We start from the raw sequence: 22,481 nt of genomic DNA, 5'->3' as shown, positions 1-22,481 counted from the left end.
GAGCTCTGGGCGCTCAGCATCTTTGAAACCAGGCCATAGGTGACTGCTCCAGCATCTCAGAAACAGTGCCAGAGCCAGGTCACTTCCTTACTCTCAGGCCCCTGCTTTAGCCACTAGCCAATGCTGGTCCTTTCTGTGGCTGTGAACGTACATGTCTGTATTTTAAATGGCTGCAGAGTCATGTGGTTAGGATTTCATGTGACCTGTTTTCCTGCTCTAGAATGCACCACATCAACCTTGGAAAGGCACTAGAGGGCACCAAAAATAGTTAATTTTTTGTATACTGCAATAGAGCAAAAACTGAAAAGGCCCGTATAGAATAATGCTTGAGGAGAAGCAGGACAGTGAGAAGCTGCAGCAAGTAGCTGGGCAGCAGCTCACACATGGTGCAAACAACCAGTATCCTGCTATAACTGACCGCAGAAATCTGTGTGTGAAAAAGTATCCACCAGGTCTTGGAAAAGTCACAGCTCTCCTATAGGCCTCAATTACACAATCCCACTAACCTGAAAGTTAACCCCACTGAAGTGCTTTGCTGGAAAGAGATGATTTGCTGAATTGAGGCCTTAATGCTTTCAAACAAACTTAAAACCAATATTTATTGAAAAGAAAAAGAGACCATGATGGAGAAAATCCTGGCCCCACTCAATAAGCACACTTGAGAGCAGAACGCATTCTCGGTTTAATATGACATAAACTCCTGTTTGAATGCGTCAAGAAAAATCGTCATTGTACTGGTCAGGCTGAGGCTCCCTTGTAAAATGAATGTTAATAGAGTGTTGTAATTATAAAAAATACTGTATACTAGCAAGTTTGCATTTAAGGGTCCAGCACCAACCTTACCATGTCATTCGTCTCTCCAGGGCTCTTCTAAGGAAGTTAAGATTATAACAGCCTCTGATAGTTGGATTTATCAGGCTGAGCTGTCAATATTAGATCAAAGACAAATAACATAGGAAGTCGTTCTGGGATTTCCAGTGCTATTGTACTGGAGACTGTGTATGAATAAATGCCTGAAATTGGCTTTATCGAGTGAGTAATAGTTGGAGGGAGTAGCCTGTGTGGAAAAGGAGGGATCATTGATTTGACTGGACATATGTAGTATCAATAAGAGCTTTTGGCTAGTGTTTTAAGAAAAATGCTTCATTTTTCTGGGCTGTGGTTGACAGAAATCTTCCTGTTCTGTAACTGTATCTGTGTATAAACATATTTGCTAGTTGCTGTGTAAGGATAGATGGCTTGATGGCTTTTGCTGAAAAAAATCAGTTTTAAGATCTGTGTGCTTTATGAAATATTTCATGTCCATTTCCAACTACAATGCGTGGCATTGTCTGTTTTTCACATTGTAGCTTCTCTCAAAGTCAAAAGGCCTAGAATGGAAAAAAATGCTGAAGCTCCAAGATGTGCAGGCCAAGCTAGGAGTTAGCCTGAAGGAAATGCTGACCATTGTCGAGGAGGTATTTCACCCTGAGCCTTACAGTGTAGAGGAAATTTGTACATGCCTGGGAATTAGCCTTGAGGAGCTCCGCACTCAGATCCTCAGTCAAAACACGCAAGATGGTGAGTGTAATCAGATGGTGTTTTTCATTTAAAAAAGCTTGTATTATGTAAAATGTCTGTGTGCTTATAAATAAAGGACATGGAGATCTTGCCAAAAGAGTTCAGCAGGACCCTGTGCGAGGTTTTCTTGGGTGAAAGAACTGCTATTATTATGATACAAGCCCCGTTTGTTCCCATCTTTATACTGAAATAGAGAAATGAATTTAAACATAGTTCCAGCAAAACCAGTCTGTAAAACACTTGGAGTGGCTGTTGTGGGCAGAGCCAAGCCATCTTAGAATCATGGCTTAGGAAGAATCTACATTCCAGAACTTTTTTAAAGCATAGCTCTGTCAAAATCAACCCATATTAGCAATCACTTCACTGGAGTCTTGTTGAAACCAATTTTAAACACCATTCCTTAACTCACACTAAAGATTAAGGGCAATATGCTCTATGGGGGGATGATTTCTAAAGCACACAAATGTGTTGCAAATTAATTCATGCACATGCACTAAAAATAGCAGTGTGGCCATTGCAACTCAGCCTGAAGCTTGGGTTCTCAAGTGTAGGAGGTCAGGTGGGCTTGAGAGCCCAAACTCCAGCCCGAGCTGCAACGTCCATACTGCTATTTTTAGCATGCTAGCTTAAACCCTGCTAGCCTGAGCCCATCTCCTGGGCCTGGGAGGCTCACTCCCAGCATAGACGTACTCTTAAGGTTCCATGTGCACTTTAGCTTAGTTCTGTTTCAAATAGCACTACATTAAAGTGCACCAGCAGGGTCCACACAGAGCAGTTAATGCGCAACACATTAGTGTGGTTTAGAAATCACACCTCGTAGACCAGATTACCCCACCAGGGATACAAGCCCTTATATAGATGGGGCCAACATTTCAGATTTCCAAGTGAAACAAAATATCATCAAAACCCATGAAAACTTGCACATGCTTCAGGAAACTTGCCTTGGGTAGCATGTGGTCTACATCCTCTTCTTTGAAAGAGGGCATTTCTGGTCACTGTTTCCCCTGCCCCCTTTAGGTAACTGTTTATGGAAGAAATCAATGTAACATATTTGCTTACCACCTTTCCCGTGTATTTCTACTTGTTATTAGACAATATAGTTATGGCCGCAGACCCAAAGGGGCCATTTCTGTAATGTGGACTGTATGTATGTTGAAATCAAACAATTTTCTTGAGTGTAAATATGGAATTACTGAAAAATGTTTTAAGAACAAAAAGATATAAGAAATTATTCCGGTCTGTCTGCGGTGGCTTTCTGAGCTCTGGGATCCAGCTTCACTCTTTACACCAGTGCAACTGAAGGTTTATAAATGTAAAGAAACCCAAACTTCTGACTAAGGTATGTCACTTCCAGAGTGTGGCCACAGTCCCTCTGCTGCCTCCACAGCTTAACTGCATCATTGCCAATCCTTCCCCAAAACCGTTCTCCGGGATATTCTCTTTCTCAGTAAGTGGTGTCTGGGGACATTGCAAAACACGAGAGAGCCACCTAGGGCCCTGATGCCACATCGTTGCACCTCTGCAGTGACACTGGGGGACCCAGAACTATTCTAGCATGGGAAGCCCCAGATGCACAAAGCTGGGTAGAACTATTTCTGTCTCACTTGCTTGCTGTCTCTAGGGGTCAGAGTTGTCCCCCTGTGGCTAGGGAGCTTTGGGTACATTCTGGTAAATTGTAGTGAATGCCTCTTAAAAGATGTGAGAAAAAGGCACAGAACGTAATGTGCCTGTCACAGAATGCACACAATCCTGTAGGGCCAAGAGCCAAGCCTGCCTGAAACACTCTCCTGTGACTATTTCAACCCTTCCCTTCCTGCCACCAGCTCACTCACTTCTTCCTTTTCTCCACTCCTCCCCAGCATCTTTCTCCCGTGTGTGTGTGGGGGAGGGGGCGGGGGCAGAGTCTCCCCCCACCCCAGGCCTTCTCATTACCCTGGCTGGCCCTGGAATACCCCACATACACAGAGGTGGGAGCAGGTGGTGCAGAGCCAACTATGCCAGTTTTATGCCATCCCAGGATTCCCCTGACATGCTAAGCTACCCAGAATGCTTAGCTACCCAGTTAGGACAGCTATCTACCCCTTTGCAATGCTGGAGAGATGCGAGTATGGAATCAGAGGCCAAGATCTGGCCCTAGGTCTCTATAGAAGGTTGTATAATACCTGTGTGCATTATATGTAGAATATACTGAAGTGTGTACGGACGCTCCCCGACTTACGCAAGTGTTCCGTTCCGGAATGCCTTGCATAACTTGTATTTTGCGTAAGTTGGGAACGTATACCCGACCATTATGCAAAAAAACAAAAAACCCCAACCTTTCTAGCTTACAGAATTTACGGAACTTTTCCTGCAAGTGCAGATTTGCGCAAGTCAGGTTTGCGTAACCCGGGAAGTGTCTGTATGTCTATAACACCTGTATTACGTGAACTATGTGCTCTTAGATATTGCAGGGTATGAATAACCTTTTTCTTTCTTCAGCCCCTTTCCTACCCCACACACTTCCATTTTCATGGGAACTCATTGGGGTTCTCAGTTTCGTGTACTATCCCCTCCCCTGTTCCCCCCGTATGAAACAGTATAAGAATAGTCACTCACAGATATGACTGTACTGCATAGCTCTGTTTTTAAAAGCTAACTTTTAAGGCTCAGTAGAGTTGAATTGTTTATACAGATCGTTATTTTGACTTAAAAAAAAAACCCAGTCTGGATGAAAACTTTTGACATAAAAGCAATAGAAGAAAGTCCAAGGAAATGTTATACTATAGCTCTGTCTAGTGTTTGCAGATGTTCGCTGAACAAAATCTCTTAAAATTTGCGTGACCATGATCTTGTTTGATAAAGCCAATTAAAATGGGTTGTGCAGAAGTCTGTTTGCATTTGTACAAGATAAAACTAAACAACAGATTCCTGTAAAATTAGATATAAAGAGAAATAAGACAGACACAGAGCAAAGAAATAAAATCAACTGTTTGTTGTTGTTATACACCAAACAAATTACACTTTATGTTGGTTTTGGAAAGCTACAGCCTCTTCAGAAAAAATATTTTTGCTTTTGTTTGCTGTATTTTACACTGTATCCTAATGACAGAGCCTGGTTTCTTGCTATGAGAGAAGAAAATACTGATAAACAACCCAGGCTTTGTCATTATGATACTGTGAAAAACACAGCAAACGAAAGCAAAAATGTTGGAGAGAATTTAGTTAAATTATTTGCTGGATTCTAGTTTTTCCTTTATAGCTGAACATAAATTTGTGGCAGTTTCCACTTCTGCCATCTCTCAAAGCATTATTAGTAATGCTCTGTGCTTATACTGCAGCCTGTGTAAGAACCTGGGCATTTTTTACAGATATTTATTAGTCTCAGCACCCCTCCCCCCAGATGCTTATGGGTTAGGAGAGGAGAAATGAAATGTTGGTTTTGTGGCTCAAAGCTTCACCCACGTCTTCATCACACTGGATGAAGCCAGGGATAACAATACAGAAGAGGGACGCTGCAGATTCCAACTGGGCTATTTTCTTTTAGCCAATCGGAAAGGAATAATGCGCACACACTTCTCACTTTACAGCACTGTCTATTATCACATACATTTCAGTCAGGTCCACCTCTTTCTTTCCCTTCTATTAATATTAAAAATTCCCATTCTCTCCAATTTGACCTCTCCATGTCCTTTTAGTGAGGCTTCTTAACCAATTGCATGACCCCTCTCTGCACGGTTTAACAAGACTATTTAATAGAATAGTTGCAGTTGAATTTGCAATGATGTACATAAGCCTGTTAGAAGTTGAATTTTTTGAGATCTGCAGCACACTTTCCTTAACTAGTGGGCAAATCAGAGGTGGGACCAAACCAAAACCAGGCATCATAATACAACTAAGCTCCATATCCAAACTTTGTAGGTAGCTGTTGAGCCAGATCCTGGCTTCTGCTCCCGCCTCTTTGCACTGTTTGGATCACAAAGACCCTGAAAAGCCATCTTGACCAGGTAACTGAGGATTCCTCCCACACTGGGGAAGCTAGGTGTCTACACCACATCACCCCACTTCCCTCGGGATTAGAGGGGTATAGAAATTGCTTAGAGCCACCTTTGAATCTCCTCACCCTCCATTGCTGCTGTCTGGGCAAAATCAAAATCCTGGGGCTGAAACCCCCAAAGTTAGGAGAAGGTCGGATCTGGACCTACACTTTGTGCCTTGGGACCGTCTTTAGAACCAATAGTATTTATTATCAATTATTCACTTTCTAAAGTGCAGTTCACTATAGTTTCAGCTTGGATTTGATTGCTTCGTAAAGTTTTTAGGCTGCAGTTGTGGTGGGAAGGTTGTGTATTTATAAATCCCACCGCAGCAGGATAATCTTCTGTAAAATAATGTCTTCTTTTTGCCATAAAATGTTTTTCTATTTTAAATGGGATAGTCTTAAACCAATTTTTCCTTTTTACATATAAAACAGTAATCTAATTTTGATATTTAAACCTGGGAACAGAATCACCATGGGAGCTAAAAGCATCTGTGGGTTTGGCTAGTTAACCCTCACTCAGAAAACGAACGTTAAATTCGGGAAAAATATTGCTACTGAAAAAATAAGCCTCAAACCACAATGCAATTTGCATGAGTGGGGCTGTATAGGCTTTCACTCACACTGCGAAGTAGTCCAAAAGAGTGGTGAGCTCAGTGCAAGAACTCACTGTAACTTTTTTTTTTTTTTTTTTTTTTGGCACAGAAAGGCATATTTGGAAGTGGACTTTTAAACATACTGCCACATACGCGCTCTTTAGCAGGCTGTAGCTGCGGGGTAGCAGAGTGCATGTGTAACTTATAAGGAAGACTAGAATAGAGTAATAATTGAGTGGTCGGTCTACTTTAGCAACAAAAAGCACTTTTAGAGGGCAGGCATTTCTGTGGTAAAAAATGCCACCATTAAACCAGTAGGTGCCATAATCTCTAAAATATGTCTTGACTGGGGGTGGGAGTGGGGTTGTGTTCAGGAAAGGTTCATGCAATTGCTCTGTTTTCAGAGGACCAGATTGTGAACAATTTATTCACATTGCTGAGTAGTTAATAGGGCTGTCAAGTGATTAAACAAATTAATCTTGACTAATCACCCGATTATTTGCACTGTTAATAATAGAATACCATTTATTTAAATATTTTTGGATGTTTCCTATATTTTCAAATATATTAATTTCAATTACAACACAGAATACAAAGTGTACAGTGCTCACTTTATATTTATTTTTGATTACAAATATGTGCACTGTAACAAACAAAAGAAATAGTATATTTCAATTGACCTAGTAGTGTACTGCAATCTCTTTATAATGAAAGTTGAACTTACAAATGTACAATTATGTACAAAAAATAACTGCATTCAGAAATAAAACAATGTAAAACTTTAGAACCTACAAGTCCACTCAATCCTACTTCAGCCAATTGCTCAGACAAACAAGATTGGTTACAATTTGCAGGAGATAATGCTGCCCACGTCTTATTTACAACGTCTCCTGAAAATGAGAACAGGCGTTCACATGGCACTTTGTAGCCAGCATCACAAGATATTTACATGCCAGATGCACTAAAGATTCATATGTCCCTTCATGCTTCAACCATCATTCCAGGGGACATTCGTCCATGCTAATGACGGGTTCTGTTCGATAACGATCCAAAGCAGAGCGGACCGATGCATGTTCATTTTCATCATCTGAGTTAGATGCCACCAGCAGAAGGTTGCTTTTCTTTTTTGGTGGTTCGGGTTCTGTGGTTTCTGCATCGGAGTGTTGCTCTTTTAAGACATCTGAAAGCATTCTCCACACCTCCTCCCTCTCAGATTTTGGAAGGTACTTCTGATTTTTAAACCTTGGGTCGAGTGCTATATTTATCCTTAGAAATCTCACATTGGTACCTTCTTTGCATTTTGTCAAATCTGCAGTGAAAGTGTTCTTAAACATGTGCTGGGTCATCATCCGAGACTGCTATAACATGAAATATATGGCAGAATGTGGGTAAAACAGAATAGGAGACATACAATTCTCCTCCAAGAAGTTCAGTCACAAATTTAATTAACGCATTATTTTTTTAACGAGCATCATCAGCATGGAAGCATGTCCTCTGGAATGGGGGCCGAAGCATGAAGGGCCATATGAATGTTTAGCATATCTGGCATGTAAATACCTTGCAATTCCGGCTACAAAAGTGCTATATGAATGCCTGTTCTCACTTTCAGGTGACATTGTAAATAAGAAGCAGTCAGCAGTATCCCATGTAAATGTAAACAAACTTGTTTGTCTTAGCAATTGGCTGAACAAGAAATAGGACTGAGTGGACTTTGTTTTCTTTTTGAGTGCAGTTATATACCAAAAAAAAATCTACATTTGTAAGTTACACTTTCACGATGAAGAGATTGCACTACAATACTTGTATAAGGTGAATTGAAATATACTATTTATTTTGTTCATCATTTTTACAGTGCAAATATTTGTAATAAAAATAATATAAAATGAGCACTGTACACTTTGTATTCTGTGTTGTAATAAAAATAAATGTATTTGAAAATGTATAAAAACATCCAAAAATATTTAATAAAATTCAATTGGTATTCTATTGTTTAAAGTGCGATTAATTACGATTAATTTTTTTTAGTTAATCGCATGAGTTAACTGCAGTTAATCGACACCCCTAGTAGTTACTCACAGGAGTAGGCCCATTAGAGGGACTGGGATGCCTTGTGTGTGTAACAACTGACCATTGTGGGTAAGAGGATGGGGAATCATAATCTGCCCTGGATGAAATATAACACCACATAGCAACATTTTCTTGTATATATTAAAGGCCAGATTCGGTCACACACATTCAGTATTATCTTTCTCTGCCAATAGTTCCACTGCAATCAATGGGACACCTTACAGAGAAAGGTATATTCCACATTTGTAAAGGTGGTAGAATCTTTCCCTTTAAGATTTTGGATGGTGAATTCTTCCCCTACGATAGATTCCTTGCAGCCCTACTACATCTTCAGAGATGAGCCATGTTTAGTTCATTAATATACAGTGAAATGTATCTTAAGCAGATGCCAATGAGACCTGACAAAATGTATAGCCTAGTAGAGGTTGATTTTTTAGCTAAAGGTCAAATTTTGCAGGAAACTCCAAAGAAAGGAATCTGCTGAAAGTGAAGTAATAACAAATAATACAATTTACTGGAAACCACATTTAATTATTATTTAAAAAAAAATCTTCAGCAGCCGTGTGGATGGGTTTGAACGATTTTCATACACTTAAAATTCAAAAATAACCTTACCAAAAAACAAAAACCCAACCCCAACCATGGTACAGTTCTCTGCTAAATTTAACTAACCCATATTTGTTTGAGCCTAATAGTCCCTGGCCTATTGCTGTTTGCTTTTTCCAAGAACTTTATGCGGATTTCGGACAAGGTTTCATTAACGGCAGTTTACTCTTAAGATTTGTTGTTGCAGCCCTTGGTGCATTGAAAAATCCGAATGTTTCCTCCAAGGGCAGTTAGTAGGCAATGAATATTTTGGACCCATTTGAGTAGGGCTCTGATGGCGCGGAAGAAGTCATTTAAGGGCAAGTCCTTTGCAGAAACATGGAGGCCAGGTCCGCAGAGCCCATAATGAGGCTGCAGGACCCACTCGGGCTCGTGGGGCTCGGGCTCAGGGGCTGTTTAATTGCAGTGAACATGTTTGGGCTTGGGCTGGAGCCCGAGCTGTAGGACGTTGCAAGCTGGGAAGGTCACAGAGCTCAGGCTACAGCCTGAGCCCAACGGCTACACTGCCCCTTAGCCCAAGCCCCATGAGCCCGAGTCAGCTGACATGAGCCAGCTGTAGGTTTTTAATTGTAGTGTAAACATACCCTTAGTGTCCTAATTGCTGCTCCTTTGCATCCTTCTGAGCCAGGTAACAGAGAAGATGCTGCAGCCCTTAGTCCTTATCCGGGCAAAACTGCCATTGACTTCAGGGGGAGTCTAACCCCTGTGTAGGGACTGCAGGATTTCACCTTTGATGGCTCTGTAGTAGTCGTAGCTCTTTAAAGCAGCTCTATTCCTAGCTCAGATATAAGATTTGTATTGTGCATCTGTAAGTTTTATACCTTTGCCACTTTGGCCACGGTAGGTTGAGGCTCCAATGATCATTCTGTTCTCTTTGTAAAATACAAAGCCACCTGCCAATATTTTTTTTTACATAGTAAATGATTTTGGGATAGTCATCTCCTGCACACATCTAAGCTTCCTTGGCTGGATGGCTCTTATCCAAGGACCGTCAATTCAGATCTTTTCCTATTTGTGCAGTGGTGGCTGTTGTTCTCTCTAGGTCAGTGGCCTCCAGTTCAGACATAGATCCAGTTGTTAGAAATATCAGTTTTACTGTTGATATTTTTGATTGCATGGCAGTGAGTATTTAGATAGCCCTAATGTGGAAGAGCTTTCTCCATTACTTGCAGCATATGTCTGGATTTATGTATATCCTTAGTTTCCGAATCAGAGGCAGTGCCTGTTGAATACAAAGATGGTTGGCAGCCTGAAGTTTATTTTACTTGTACAGAGCATCAGACTTGGGGGTATGGGGAGGTAAACACTATAAAAAGATTTCGTTAAGCACGTGGTTAATTTTTTTGGATTGGATTGCTGCTATGCTCTGTCATATCTATGACACTTGTGGTTTCCCCAAGTTTAGATTTACAGCTCCAAACTGTAAAAAACAGAAACCTTTCATCTAATGATATCCTTTCTTAACTGATATTCACTTGGCAAAAAGTCATGTTTGCAAGGGAGTTTAAAACAACAAGAACACAAAACCAGTTTCTGTCATTTTGAATGTAATAATTGCTTGAAAGGATAACATTAGATTATAGTCAAACCAAATGTCAAGTTTGTGGAGTCTTCATGACATGAGAGAATGCTGTCAAGGACAGAGTTTCTGGCTAGCAGCCAGCAGTTAGAAGATTCATTCTAGTTGCCAATACATAACATGATGAGCATAACACAACCACAAAGTGTTTTAAGGTAATCTGGCCAGTAAAGCATTGCTTTACCAAAGGGTGGTCTCTGAATCAAATACAGCCTTTGGCAAGACTTTTACCTTAAAATTGAAACCAGACATGTTTTCAGTTCATTTTTTGGATTACTACTGTTCAATGGTGATTTACAAGAGAGTGTGAGCTATGGCAATCTCTCACGCAACTTCAGATATGCCCTAAATGAATGCACATTTAGAAATCTCCTTGCTGTAAAACAATAGCTTCATAAGAAAAGAATATTTAAAGAGAAATCATCTCAAAAAGAACGCTCTGGTTTCTGTGCAGAGCAGCCTTTCCCTGCCAATCCTGAACTCTCAGGCACTATTCTGCAACACATATTGCAAACAGCTACAGAAGCAACAAAAAGATGGAAATATATGGTAAAGCACAGCTCCGAATGCATCGACTAAATCAGAAATGGTTGGTTAAGCTTCCTCTATTGCTCAGTGACATTTCCAATAAGACTGAGCTTCCAAGGGACATTCCTGTCTTTCCATTTTTTTTAATCTAGTCTAAAACCAGCTTGTATTCAGAAGGCAGCCATGTTCAATTCATCTTTATTAAATAGTAGTTGAGTTACATAGTAAATGAAGGAATATTATCACCAAAGGGAAAAAAAGTTGTTTTGTTTTATCTATCACATAATATGAGCCCATTTGCTATAATCTGTCTCAGTACATCATCCTCAGCAGCTGTAAATTGGTGTAGCTCTTTTGAAGTCCTAATTTACACTAGCTAATTTTTTATTCTAAATAAAGAGAATTAGATATTGGTGATGCTACAGGTAGCAACAAGACATGTTACTGGGCACAGTGTGGGACACCACTACGTTGTGCCTGGTTTTGGCCACAGGGAAAGCACTAGATTCACCCTCACAGCCTCAGATCTGGAAGCATGAGTCAGGGGCGTTTACTGTATTGGTGATGAATCTGCAGATTGCCTGGATCCAAGAACCCACCCGAGAGACCTTTCTTCATTCTAACCATGACTTCAAGTTGGCCTCCAGATTGAGTTCCCCGATGGAATTGGTGAAAACCCTGGCTTTGAACGTTCCTCCCGTGCCAAAAAAATAGACAGATTCAACATCCATCAGTGGATCTGAATACCTTAGAACCGAGGAGCTAGATATGCTGAGCCTTCCTGATCCAAGTGGTTTTGACAGTGCCGGGATACATCTAGATCTGGATAGTCTCCTATACAATAAGGAGATTGACTCTGTGCACTTAGATTTTTAGTGTTTTGATGAGACTTCTTCCTTAGAGTGTCTGAAAAAGAGATTTTTTTTCAGAGAAGCAGCTAAGAGCATTCATAACTCTCAGTACAATGAGTGGACCTCCAACTGGAAAGATTCCTCTTTCCTTTGGAGATGAATCTGACAACTTTCCAATACAGAAGGCCAAGTGGACATAGCCTCCTCCAAGAATAAGCTCTTCAAAGTCTCCTCCCACTGGTTTCTTTGCACTGAGACTAAAGGCCATACTGGTGAGAGGCATTCTACTTAAAGACTATCACCTACATGAGGGACAGTGTTTGGACCCTGAGCACTTTTCTGGATTCACCATAACAGGAATCTACACTAAGTGGTAATGGAAACATGACTTTATTTAAAATGTCAATATTCGAATACAAACACTATCTACCAATAAACATTCTGCTAACTGCAGAGATTTTAATTTACCTGTGCAATCGAGGAGGAGAGAATGGTCCCAAATCTGCCTATGGTGACCAAAGCAAGGAACAGTTATTGAAGTGGTACTTTTATAGCTGTTGGTGGAATATCAGATCCAGAGGCTGATTTGTGCATGCCCCCTCTGTCACAGTTCAGGGCAAATGCACTTGTACTCCCCTTGCATGGTCTACCAAGGGCACCCACTCTAGGTTCCTGGCTCTTCAGCCATCACCTCTCTTGGGTAGAAACCCACAGCTCTCTACCTCCCGAATGGTTTTTTTTCCGGGCTGCACAGTTCCCTGCCCACACTCTGATGTTCCCAGCAAGCCAGACTGCCTAACAGGTCAGCATCTGTGCTTAGCTTTCTCTCCAGACGCAATGAACAGCATAATGCCTGGCAGTTTTAAGCAAGCACATTTATTCTTAAGGTGAAAGCATTATAGAGAAGACATATTAAGAACAATACAAGCACCTACACGCAAGCTATAAAGCTTACAAGAGGACACCCCAACTACAACCTCAGGCTCTATTAAGTGTCAGTCCTTCAAAACCCACAACTGAGTTTTTTCAGTGGTTACAAATTCACAACCATTTCACATGCAGAACCAGAACCCAGGCTGGGGAGAGCAGCAGGCTGGGGAGAGCAGCTTGGGCTTTTGATCTTGGCCTTTGGTAATAGATAATCGGCAGACAAAGACCCTCTCCTCAGGGCATAGCTTCAAAAGGCAGGGTTTTTGCATAATTGGAATTAGGGAATTTGTATTCACATCTTCCTATGTATTCCCCAGGAAAACCACTTAACACTTTTTATTCCAAAAGTCTGTTCTTGTATGCCATGTTGTTCAGTATAGTCCATTGAACACCCAGATTTCACAACTGCCACATCTCCTGCCTTGAGAGGTTACTTACAATCCTGGCCAACAGTAATACATAAACTATTCATTTAATACAGTGGACCTCAAAGATACTTAAACTTAATTCAGTAAGGTCTCCCTCAAAAATTGCCATATCTATCACATCTGCCCTAAAGTAGTGGATGTAACTAGAGTGCTTGATCGGCCTTCTAAGAGAACCCACTGACTGGATGCCATTTCTAACATGACCTTTCATAATTTCATATTTCAGGTATTTCAACTGTAAGCATGCTGCTAGCAAGCCAGCATACATCATATGGAATTGTTTGACAACCATCCTGTATAATTTCTCTCTTTAGAGCCTAAGGGTCAGAACTCTCACATGCCCCTTCTTACTCTGGTTACCCCCAAACCTTTGGGTGTGAACTTGAGACCTGGGCCTCCCAGTCCCACCTCCCATCTGGTTTCTAGGGAGTGTATGTAGTGTCCTTCTGTCTCTGAAGGGGTTGGCTACCCCAACAATGGGTTGACATCCCTCTACCCCCACAGTGACCCAGAGGTATCCAAAGAACCCAGAGGCAGTTCTTTGGATCAAAGGGAGAAAAAAAGGTAGGGCTGCCTTCTTGTGAAGCGTATCTCAACCATGCACTGCTTTTAACAGCAGAGAGTCAGGCAATGGAACTTCTTCAAACCTCGCATTGACTACAGGGTCAGGGCCTGGGGACTCTGGTGGCCTAACGTCAGCTTCTGGGGGGAGGGGGGGAGTGGAAGGATCACTGTTATATATTAGAACTGGTTTAAAAATATGTTTGGCAAAAATGTTCTTTGAGCAAGATTTCCCTTTCTTATTTAAAAAAAAATAAATCTTATGGACTCAAAGGGTCAGACCGACTCTAATCTTTGTAACGTGATGCTAAAGCACCTTGCAAACTGTTTGCATGAAGAGTTGTCTGTCACTTCATCCACCTTGTAATTCTTGCTAGAACATACATAAAATCGTCAAAACTATAATAAACATTTTGGTTTGAAATCCCCAAACAGTATTAAAACAGCTTCTAAAAAGAAGTGTTGATTATAGCAAAAATCTTCTGACTCAGAAGCCGTCTAATATAAATTAAAAATTACAGAAACAAATGTAAATCTTTTAAGTTTCCATTTTTTCCTTTTCAATTAGGTACCTGTTAATGAATAATTGTAACATGAATATTTTCACTTTATTTTAGTTACCACCTTTAAATTGTACCAGCGAGCTATGCATGTGTACACCGAAGCTGGCAGAGTGCTGGAATTTAAGAAGATATGCAGCGAGGCACCTGCTAGTGCAATCCAGCTGCTGGGAGACTTAATGAACCAGAGTCATATCAGCTGCAGGGACATGTATGAATGCAGCTGCCCTGAACTGGATCAGCTGGTGGACATCTGCCTGTAAGTTTTGACAGCAATAAACCGAGAACTCCTCTTTGAGAATATGGTTTGAATAGATGAGAAAACATGACATCATTAGCTATTGTAGTTTTAAAATGAAAGAAAAATATTCTTGTCTCTTATCACAAAATTAATCTCCTAAAGGGATATTATGTAGTCAAATGTTTCCCTGCTGACATCTGAGTAATGCTTGTCAGATGAAAGCTGCACTTTATGGCTTCATGATGGACTCTACTTCTGGACTGACTCTTCATCAAGAAATCTCACAGTAAATAAAGTCGGCTACTACTTTTTTAGGTTTCAGAAGAGTTCATGATCAGTTTTCTTAAAATGTCTTCTCAGTTGCTACTTTTAGATTTTATTTCTCCTTGCATATTCCTTAACCATTTCACTGCTGACGACCGTTGCAGCTTCAGGACTGTTAATGCAGTCTTTGATCTAATGTTGCCTTGAAATCACTATGAATCATCATTGACTAGCAGCTGTTGATGCTAAAAGTACATTTCGTCCAATGCAACTGATATACTAGGCAGCAGTAAAGTGGTTAAATATCAAATATGTTTTGAATGGACTATGGGATGATTAAGTAGAGCCAATGAAAGATCTCTGGCTGTGGAGTCTTGGCTCCATGCAAGGCATGGGCAAATGTGCAGTTTGAATAAGACAAAAGAAAAAGTAGAAAAAATAAAGGTCTGTCATTTTTAGTTACATTCACAACTAGATGGACACTGCTATGCAAGAAAAAATGTTCTGTAGCATAGAATCCAAAGAGAGAGATAAGCTTAATGCATACATGTAGCCAGGATTGTATTAAACTAAAATTATTGGGAACATTTTAATTAGATGGACCAAAATGTAATAGTGAAAGAAAAATGTGGTGGTTTCCCAAGTTCCATCAGATTTCTTTCTAAATGACCAACAGAAGAAAACATGCAGAATGTAACAAGAATAACTGAACACGGAACCAGACTTCAGTCAGCGTATAAAATTAGTTTTGAAACTATGTCCATTGAATGTGACATAACTTATTTGTTCACCATTCACTCCATCCATAAGCAACATTAGTGTATTTCAGTTTTTTCTGGATTTAACATTTCTTAAGGATAAAGAGAGTTTTGCAGCTACATTGCTACCTATAGTTAATTATGAAAGTTGATTGATACAAACTTTTATTTTATGGCCAAGATTTTCAAAGCTGACCAATGATTTTGGGTGCCACAGTTTTTAGGTGCCAAACTTGATACATCTTGAAGGGGCCAAATTTTCAGAAAACACTGAGCATCTGCCCTCTGTAAAGTCCCTTTAAGCTGTCTTAAATTGGTTACTCAAAAACTGAGGCACCTACAAATCTCTAGTCACTCTTGAAAATTTTAGCTAACATATTTAAGATCATGGGTCAGCAACTGCATAAATTATATTGTCTTTACTTACAGTGATATACAGCTGCCATATAACTTTAAAAACCTTTCCAAAAATACATTCCAAGCTTTGCCTCCTCACAAGGTTTAAACTGTAGAGAATAATCTGCATATCCAGAGGTTTTCTGTTTTGCGTAGATCTTTATGTTTTAATATCTACTCCCTGCCAAGATACAAAGAGAGCCCTATTGACTATGGTTTGGAGCACTGAAAAGTTTAGCCACTAGTTGGTCAACTATTTTTGCAGAGAGAGTAGACTTGTACTTTCTGTAACCTGTCTGTCTCATGTTATTAATGGCTGTTTTTCCTGTTAAAAGCAGATGGAGCAAATAAAAAAGGGAGAGATTTTCAAAAGCACTTAAGAGATTTAGGGGCATTGAAAGTCAATTGGACTAGGGCTCCTAAATCTCTTTGGAGCTTTTGAAAACCTCGAGTCCCTAAACCACTGTGGATAATTTTCTTGCTACCCCCTATTCTCCATTTCTTGGTAGCACGTGTGCTATTAAATTAGGTGTTGTCAGCCTTGCCTCTGACAGCTAGAGAGGTATTATTTACAAGAGGATACACTTAAATAAGGTGCCTGAATTTCAGAGGTGCTGAGCACCAACAATTTCAGTGACTTCTGTGGGAGCGACTGGTGCTCAGCACCTCTAAACACCGAGCCCCTTGTGAGGTACCTAGAGATTTAATTAGGTGCCTAATCTTAGCATCCAAGTTTGAAAATGTTGGCCACATTATTTTGAAGCACAGTAGCTTCTGCTGTAACACACAACTCGTTTCCTTTTAAATGATCTTTTATTACATTTTTAAAATGACCAAGTATAACAGCAAATCATAGGATGTGACCACAGAGAATTATTAAATCAAATAATTCAGAATAAATCTGAAGATATTTAAATGGCATTCCACAATCCAAAGCCAACACTGTATCTGCAATACAACACTTAAAAACTGGGTTGCATCCCAAGTGAATTTGGGCAGTTGATTTAGAGAACTGGATTGAAACCTATGAAGGCAAGAGGAATCTTTCCATTGATTTCACAGGAAGCTGGATTGGATCCTGCTTGCTTTAAGAAGTTGCTTCTGTTGATCAGAGAATAAAGACAGCTGAGAAAAAGAGCAGCGTACAAAAAAAATATAAAATTGCAAAGAAATAAAATAAAGATTGGAAATCAAGAATAAACAGATAATTGAGTCAATATGTAGGATAGTGACCCTCCATTAAACACACACATAGAGTAGGTCATGGATTCAGAAAAGCAGTTAAGCATTAATTTCATTTAAGCACATGTCTAATGAACCACATGTGTAACTGCCTTCCTCAAGCAGGGCCTGAGCAAGCACGATCCTAGCACCTTGAAACCTTCATTTAACATAGCGGTTTTCAACCTGTGGTCCGCAGACCATCAGGGGTCTAAGATTCCCAAAGGGGTCCACACCTTCATTTGAAATTTTTTTAGGGGTCTGCAAATGAAAAAAGATTGAAAAGCACCAGTTTAACATAAGGAGTACATGTGAGACGGTATCACAAATTATTCAAAATTAGTCCTCATTCACTATTATATCATTAACATCATGCCCAGTTTCATCAGCCCTAGACTGTGGTTGTCAATGAAGAGAATCTCCCAATGTGTAGATATTAGAAGCATATCAAAATTATTTGATCTACACAGTGGGTTGGAAACCTCATGACAATGGATTCTCCGGTGAGTTTTCTAGTTCATCCTGTTTTTGTGGCATTTTTGACCCAGCCAGAGAAAACCTTCTCATGGTGTTGTCCTGCTCCTTCTGGATTTGGCTGGAGCCAGGCAATGCAAACATGCAAGAAAATGAATTTAAAAATGTCTATACTGGAACAGCAGAAATGTATAGTGTGCTGACACTGCCAAATTTGAAAATGTCTTATGTGAACAGACCCTGGACAATTAGTGCATGAATGTTCCTTTATTTTTGTCATGTCTTCCTGTCTTAATTTCTGGTGTTTTAAGATTATTGCTGGCTAATGCCCTTTTACTACTTTATTCACCTCAGCTATTTCAAAGTTTTTAAACATTCTGAGAGAGGCTTATTTTTGCACTTGATGGAAATAACTAGATTTCAGAATTTAAGTTGCCAAATTAAATTTGTAGAATTTAAGTTCTCCAAAACATTCACTGCAAATAGAGTTCAAATGTCTCATAAGACCAAATGTGCCATATAGTTTTGAAAATGAGAAATAAATGTGTCCCACATTCACTGTGCTCTGTAGGCAGTTTATGTATGACAAATGATCTCCTTTGATATATTGCACTCAATTTTTTATTGTTATTATTATTATTGTAGGCAGTCTGGGGCCATCGGGTCACGCTTGACTGGAGCAGGATGGGGCGGCTGCACTGTGTCAATGGTGCCTTCTGACAAGCTGAGTACCTTCCTAACAAATGTGAAAGAAGCTTATTACAAGCGCAATGACCAAAGGTTAGCTCTGGAGAAGAATAGTCTGTTTGCTACCAAACCTGGAGGTGGAGCTTTGGTTTTTCTTGAGGCCTAAAGAATGTAAAAGTTTCAAAGAAACTATGTAGGGCATTTGGGAACTGGCAGGACTTCCTATGCCACAGTAAATTAATCCCTTTTCTGTTTTGTATTATAATGAGCAGTTGCTATTATCAAGATACATTTCTGAACAAACAATTAGAAGAGATTTCTTAGGCTTTATAATGCATTTTTCCATACTAAAAATATCCTTCCAACGAAAAGCAGCCTAAATACTTATTTCTTTCTGGATTATGCAATGTAAAGGTGATTTACTAAAATGTATTCTTTTGAAAAACGGAACAAAGCAGATAGTTCAAATAAAGAGGAATACTTTTCTTAAGTCTTTTTTTCTTTCTTTTTCTTTACTGATATAAAGGTAAGTGCAAATTGAATAGAGAGCTATTTCACTTTATAGACCCAAATGAGGTAATATTCAACCCTTAATTTCAGGGGGTTGCTTTAACGTTGGGGTTTACTCACTTCTTCCACTACTGGGTGGTTTCTTGTCCCATGTTGCGAATTCCTGTGGAAAACAAAGAAGCAAATTGAACTGTTAAGGGAATTGCAAATGTTTTGCGGAACATTGAAACTTTTGTAGGATTCTCAATGAGGAAAATATATGCTATTATTTTTGCAGTAGCGCCTCTAGACCTCAGTCAGGGATTAGGGCCCCATTGTGTTAAGCAGTCTGAGCTTATTGTTGCTACTGTTTAGAATTCAGTTACCACAGTATTTTTACAACATTTGAGACAACTGCCAACTCTTTCCAAATCCTGAGGAAGCTGAGTGACAGGCTTCCTGGTTTCTTGGCCAGAGTGAGTGACATCATAGCTATCATACAGGCTGGAAGAGCTACTGGACTCTGACTCCTCTCTTCCACGCCATAACTTTCTCAAAAATTTTCCTTCAGGGCTAAAGTTTCTCTTGCTTGGTCTTAGCCCAACAATGACATTTTGGGTTTTAACAAAATATGTTCTACTATTTTTGAGTAGTGCATCATGAAAAAGATATTTCCCCTAAACTACCAAATAGCCAAGCAGACTTTATGGTGGTCAGAGAACTCAAAAACAAATTAATTTTAATCTTTATATGTGTTTGCAGAAATTTGACTCACAAATAAAAAAGTTACAAATAATTGAAAGTTTCCCATTGACTAGGGATAGAACTTAATTTCTGTTATTCTTTGACTGCTCATTGAGGAAACGATCCTCTCACCAGTGCCAAACCAAAGTAAATGGGTTTGGTGGAGGTTGGCCTTCCTGGGAGGAGGGGGTAGGGGTAAGAGCGGGTCTTGCAGATTCTGTTGGCAGCCTCATGGCTGCAATAATAATAATTAATAATGAGCATCTGCAATCATGCTTTGTCTCCCCCTCAGGATAAATGGTTAGTCGCTCCAGCCTAGTCTACCCATCCCTTATAGTGGTGAGGAAGGAACCTCTAGGAAATTCTGCTCCATAGTATGCAACATACTTGTTCCCTGCCTTGTGTAGTGGAACCTCAGAGGTTTTCTAGTGGCAGGACCCATGCAGCCTTGATGGACCAAGCAAGACTTGTCCCTGTGTATATCTCTAGAGCTACGCCAGTTTGACTATAAAAATCTGCATTCAAATAGACATCTCTCAGAAGAGATGCAGTATGCATTACCCAGACTATCCCAGGTGAGGAGTGAGTTCTGGGATGCTTCTGACCCAGTGAAGGAGGGCTGCCAGATTTGAACCAAGAGGCAACACAGACTTGCAGACTTTCTCAGGAGTCTCACTGGTAACATGTAAGAATAACATTAAAGGTGGGGACTTCTGCTCCTGGGGTGTCAGAAACAAACAGAACACTGGGGATCAGGGAAATAAGCTGATGGTTCTCAGAGGAAGAAAGACAAAGGTTTAAGTCAGGGTAGCTGGAGAAGAAGAACAGAATGATGGGATTGTGGGGAGATGAGTTAGAGGGATCTGGTTGGTAGGGGGAAGGAGGGCAATGAGGGATGTGGATAAGAGTAGGGAGAGAAGCAGAGTTCCTCAGAAAGGTTCTAAACTTAAAATAGGCCTCCTCTATGACTGCTTATATGAGCTTACATGTGGGTTATATGCTGTTAATGTGTAGCAAATGTGCAGATTTTCAGCCAGACCTGCAAACAAGGCAGGCAGGGATCTTCCAGAAATGGCAAGATAAACTCAGAGATCTCCAAGAAAGAATAATTTGGCATTTAGTTTTCAAATTACTTTTCTCTGATCTCATTTATTACCATGTTGCCAGAAACCTTGGGTGTAAATCATGTGATAAACTCAGGACAGATAACTGCGGGGGTGTAGAAATCAGTCTCAGAGGGTTAAAAGGCCCTCCTCCCTATCAACAATCAGGTTCAGCTGAGAAGGGGTTACCAGAGTATCAGTTAGAATCAGCTGAGAGGGAGCTACCTGAGGTTAATTAGGATCAACTGATTCCAACTAAGGGCTGCCTGAGACCTTTTTAAACCCTCCCCTGGGGGAAGAAGGGGGGAAGAGGAGAGAGAGAGAAGGTGTCCGGCTGCCAGTAGGTTAAGAGCAGCAAGATAGTGAGCCTCATCAGGAGGGGAGGCTGCATTCCCTCCCATAAGGGAGAAAAACAAGCTAAAAAGACTGGTAGAGGGAAGGAACGGACTTCCCCTGTGCCACCAAGAGGGACTATTTTACCCAAGCCTGTCTCGCCAGGGCTAAAAGCAGCGAAGGCTGGGGAGACCAAGAAGGTGCCTTGCCTCAATCAGTTGTTATTTATTTTCCTTTATAAGTACATAACAGCCACCATAGCGTATTATGCACTGTACCATTCACAGGCCTGCTTTTCTAATGACTTAGGTGTGCATTATGTTTGCCCAAGTCCTAAGAAAATCTGGATCATATTTTTGAGATTTGGAAGGAGACTGGAGAGACTGTTTTTATTACTGCATTATTAAAATTACATACCAGTTCATGCATTAACATATCTGCGCTCTGCCTTAGTTCAGAGGGATTCTTGGAGGTGCTCTCTGTCAGTCTAGGAACAGAATAAAGGATATTTTTGCATCAGCAACGTTTTAGTTGAAGTTGGGCATGACATTTTTTGTAGTTTCTGAATGTCCCCAAATATGTGGAAGTAAGTTTTCATGGTGCATCAAGCTTCAATAAGTTTCATAGTTGGGCTGTCAGTAAGTCTGTTAACACAGATCTTTCTCAATGAAATAATCATAGGATCATAGACATATAGGGCTGGAAGGGACCTTGTGAAGTCCTCAATTCCAGCCCTCCTGCACTGAGGCGGGACTACGTAAACATAGACCATCTCTGATAGGTGTTTGTCCAACCTGTTCTTAAAAACCTCCAATGATGGGGATTCCACAGCCTCCCTTGGAAGTATATTGAAGAGCTTAACTACCCTCTGGAAAGGTTTTCCTAATATCGAAGCTAAATTTCCCTTGCTGCAGATTAAACTAATTACTTCTTAGGGAAAACCCTCAAATGTTGTAAAATTGTTAAAGCAAACCTTCTAAATTTCTGGTTAATTTCTTTTCTCTGCTTTTCTATTTCTGAGATGTCTTGTTTACATTTATTCTGAAATCTGCAAAACCAAAATTGAGTACATAAAATTATTTAACTGCTTTCAATGGGAATTCCAAATTACTCAACTTGCATACATAAGAAATGTACTCAAGCATTTTATGCAGTCACTGAAAATATGAGAAAAGGGAATTTTTAACTTTTATTTGTTATTTAAAGGAGAAGTTGATGAAACTTTATGGTTGGTATTTTAAAACTTCTCCAGCGATCAAAGAAACATAGCGAAAACAAACAATGCCAACATTAAGGGTTAGAAATAAAAACTGACAATGAGTTGGGCTTTTATGGTTATACAAAAGCATTGAGCTCTGTTAATTATTGAAATATGGACAGTGAGGAGAGGGACCACAAAGAAGGGGAAAGTTATCCATGTTATAGTCCCATCCTGTTGCTTTACCTGTGAAGAAATCTCTGCATAACAATAATAGTCAAACTAAACATCC

General features: G+C 40.0%; 2 protein-coding genes across 6 annotated transcripts in view; one reads left to right on the top strand and one right to left on the bottom strand.

Annotated features, from left to right (window-relative positions):
• Window positions 1–18,812, top strand: part of GALK2 (galactokinase 2) — a 72,908-nt gene extending 54,096 nt beyond the window's left edge. For both annotated transcript variants that reach the window (XM_044979822.1, XM_044979821.1), the window contains 3 exons: window positions 1,350–1,560; window positions 14,339–14,540; window positions 18,281–18,812. In XM_044979822.1, coding sequence (XP_044835757.1) covers window positions 1,350–1,560; window positions 14,339–14,540; window positions 18,281–18,488 — 621 coding nt within the window. In that variant the 3' untranslated portion in view covers window positions 18,489–18,812. The remainder of the gene's footprint in view (window positions 1–1,349; window positions 1,561–14,338; window positions 14,541–18,280) is intronic.
• FAM227B (family with sequence similarity 227 member B) overlaps window positions 1–22,481 on the bottom strand; it is a 200,951-nt gene that overhangs the window by 14,431 nt on the left and 164,039 nt on the right. Inside the window, exons 15-18 of one of the 4 annotated variants that reach the window (XM_044979819.1) lie at window positions 21,965–22,039; window positions 21,409–21,478; window positions 18,953–18,995; window positions 16,669–17,422 (exon numbers count right to left, since the gene is read on the bottom strand). In XM_044979819.1, coding sequence (XP_044835754.1) covers window positions 17,415–17,422; window positions 18,953–18,995; window positions 21,409–21,478; window positions 21,965–22,039 — 196 coding nt within the window. In that variant the 3' untranslated portion in view covers window positions 16,669–17,414. Of the gene's footprint in view, window positions 1–16,668; window positions 17,423–18,952; window positions 18,996–21,408; window positions 21,479–21,964; window positions 22,040–22,481 lie in introns of those variants that run through there. The other 3 variants (XM_044979818.1, XM_044979817.1, XM_044979820.1) reach the window with 3 other exon arrangements.

This window comes from Mauremys mutica, chromosome 11 (assembly GCF_020497125.1).
Source record: "Mauremys mutica isolate MM-2020 ecotype Southern chromosome 11, ASM2049712v1, whole genome shotgun sequence".
Taxonomy (NCBI): Eukaryota; Metazoa; Chordata; order Testudines; family Geoemydidae; genus Mauremys; species Mauremys mutica.
The sequence above is the reverse complement of the archived record's forward strand: the minus strand, read 5'-3'. Positions and strand labels throughout refer to the sequence as shown.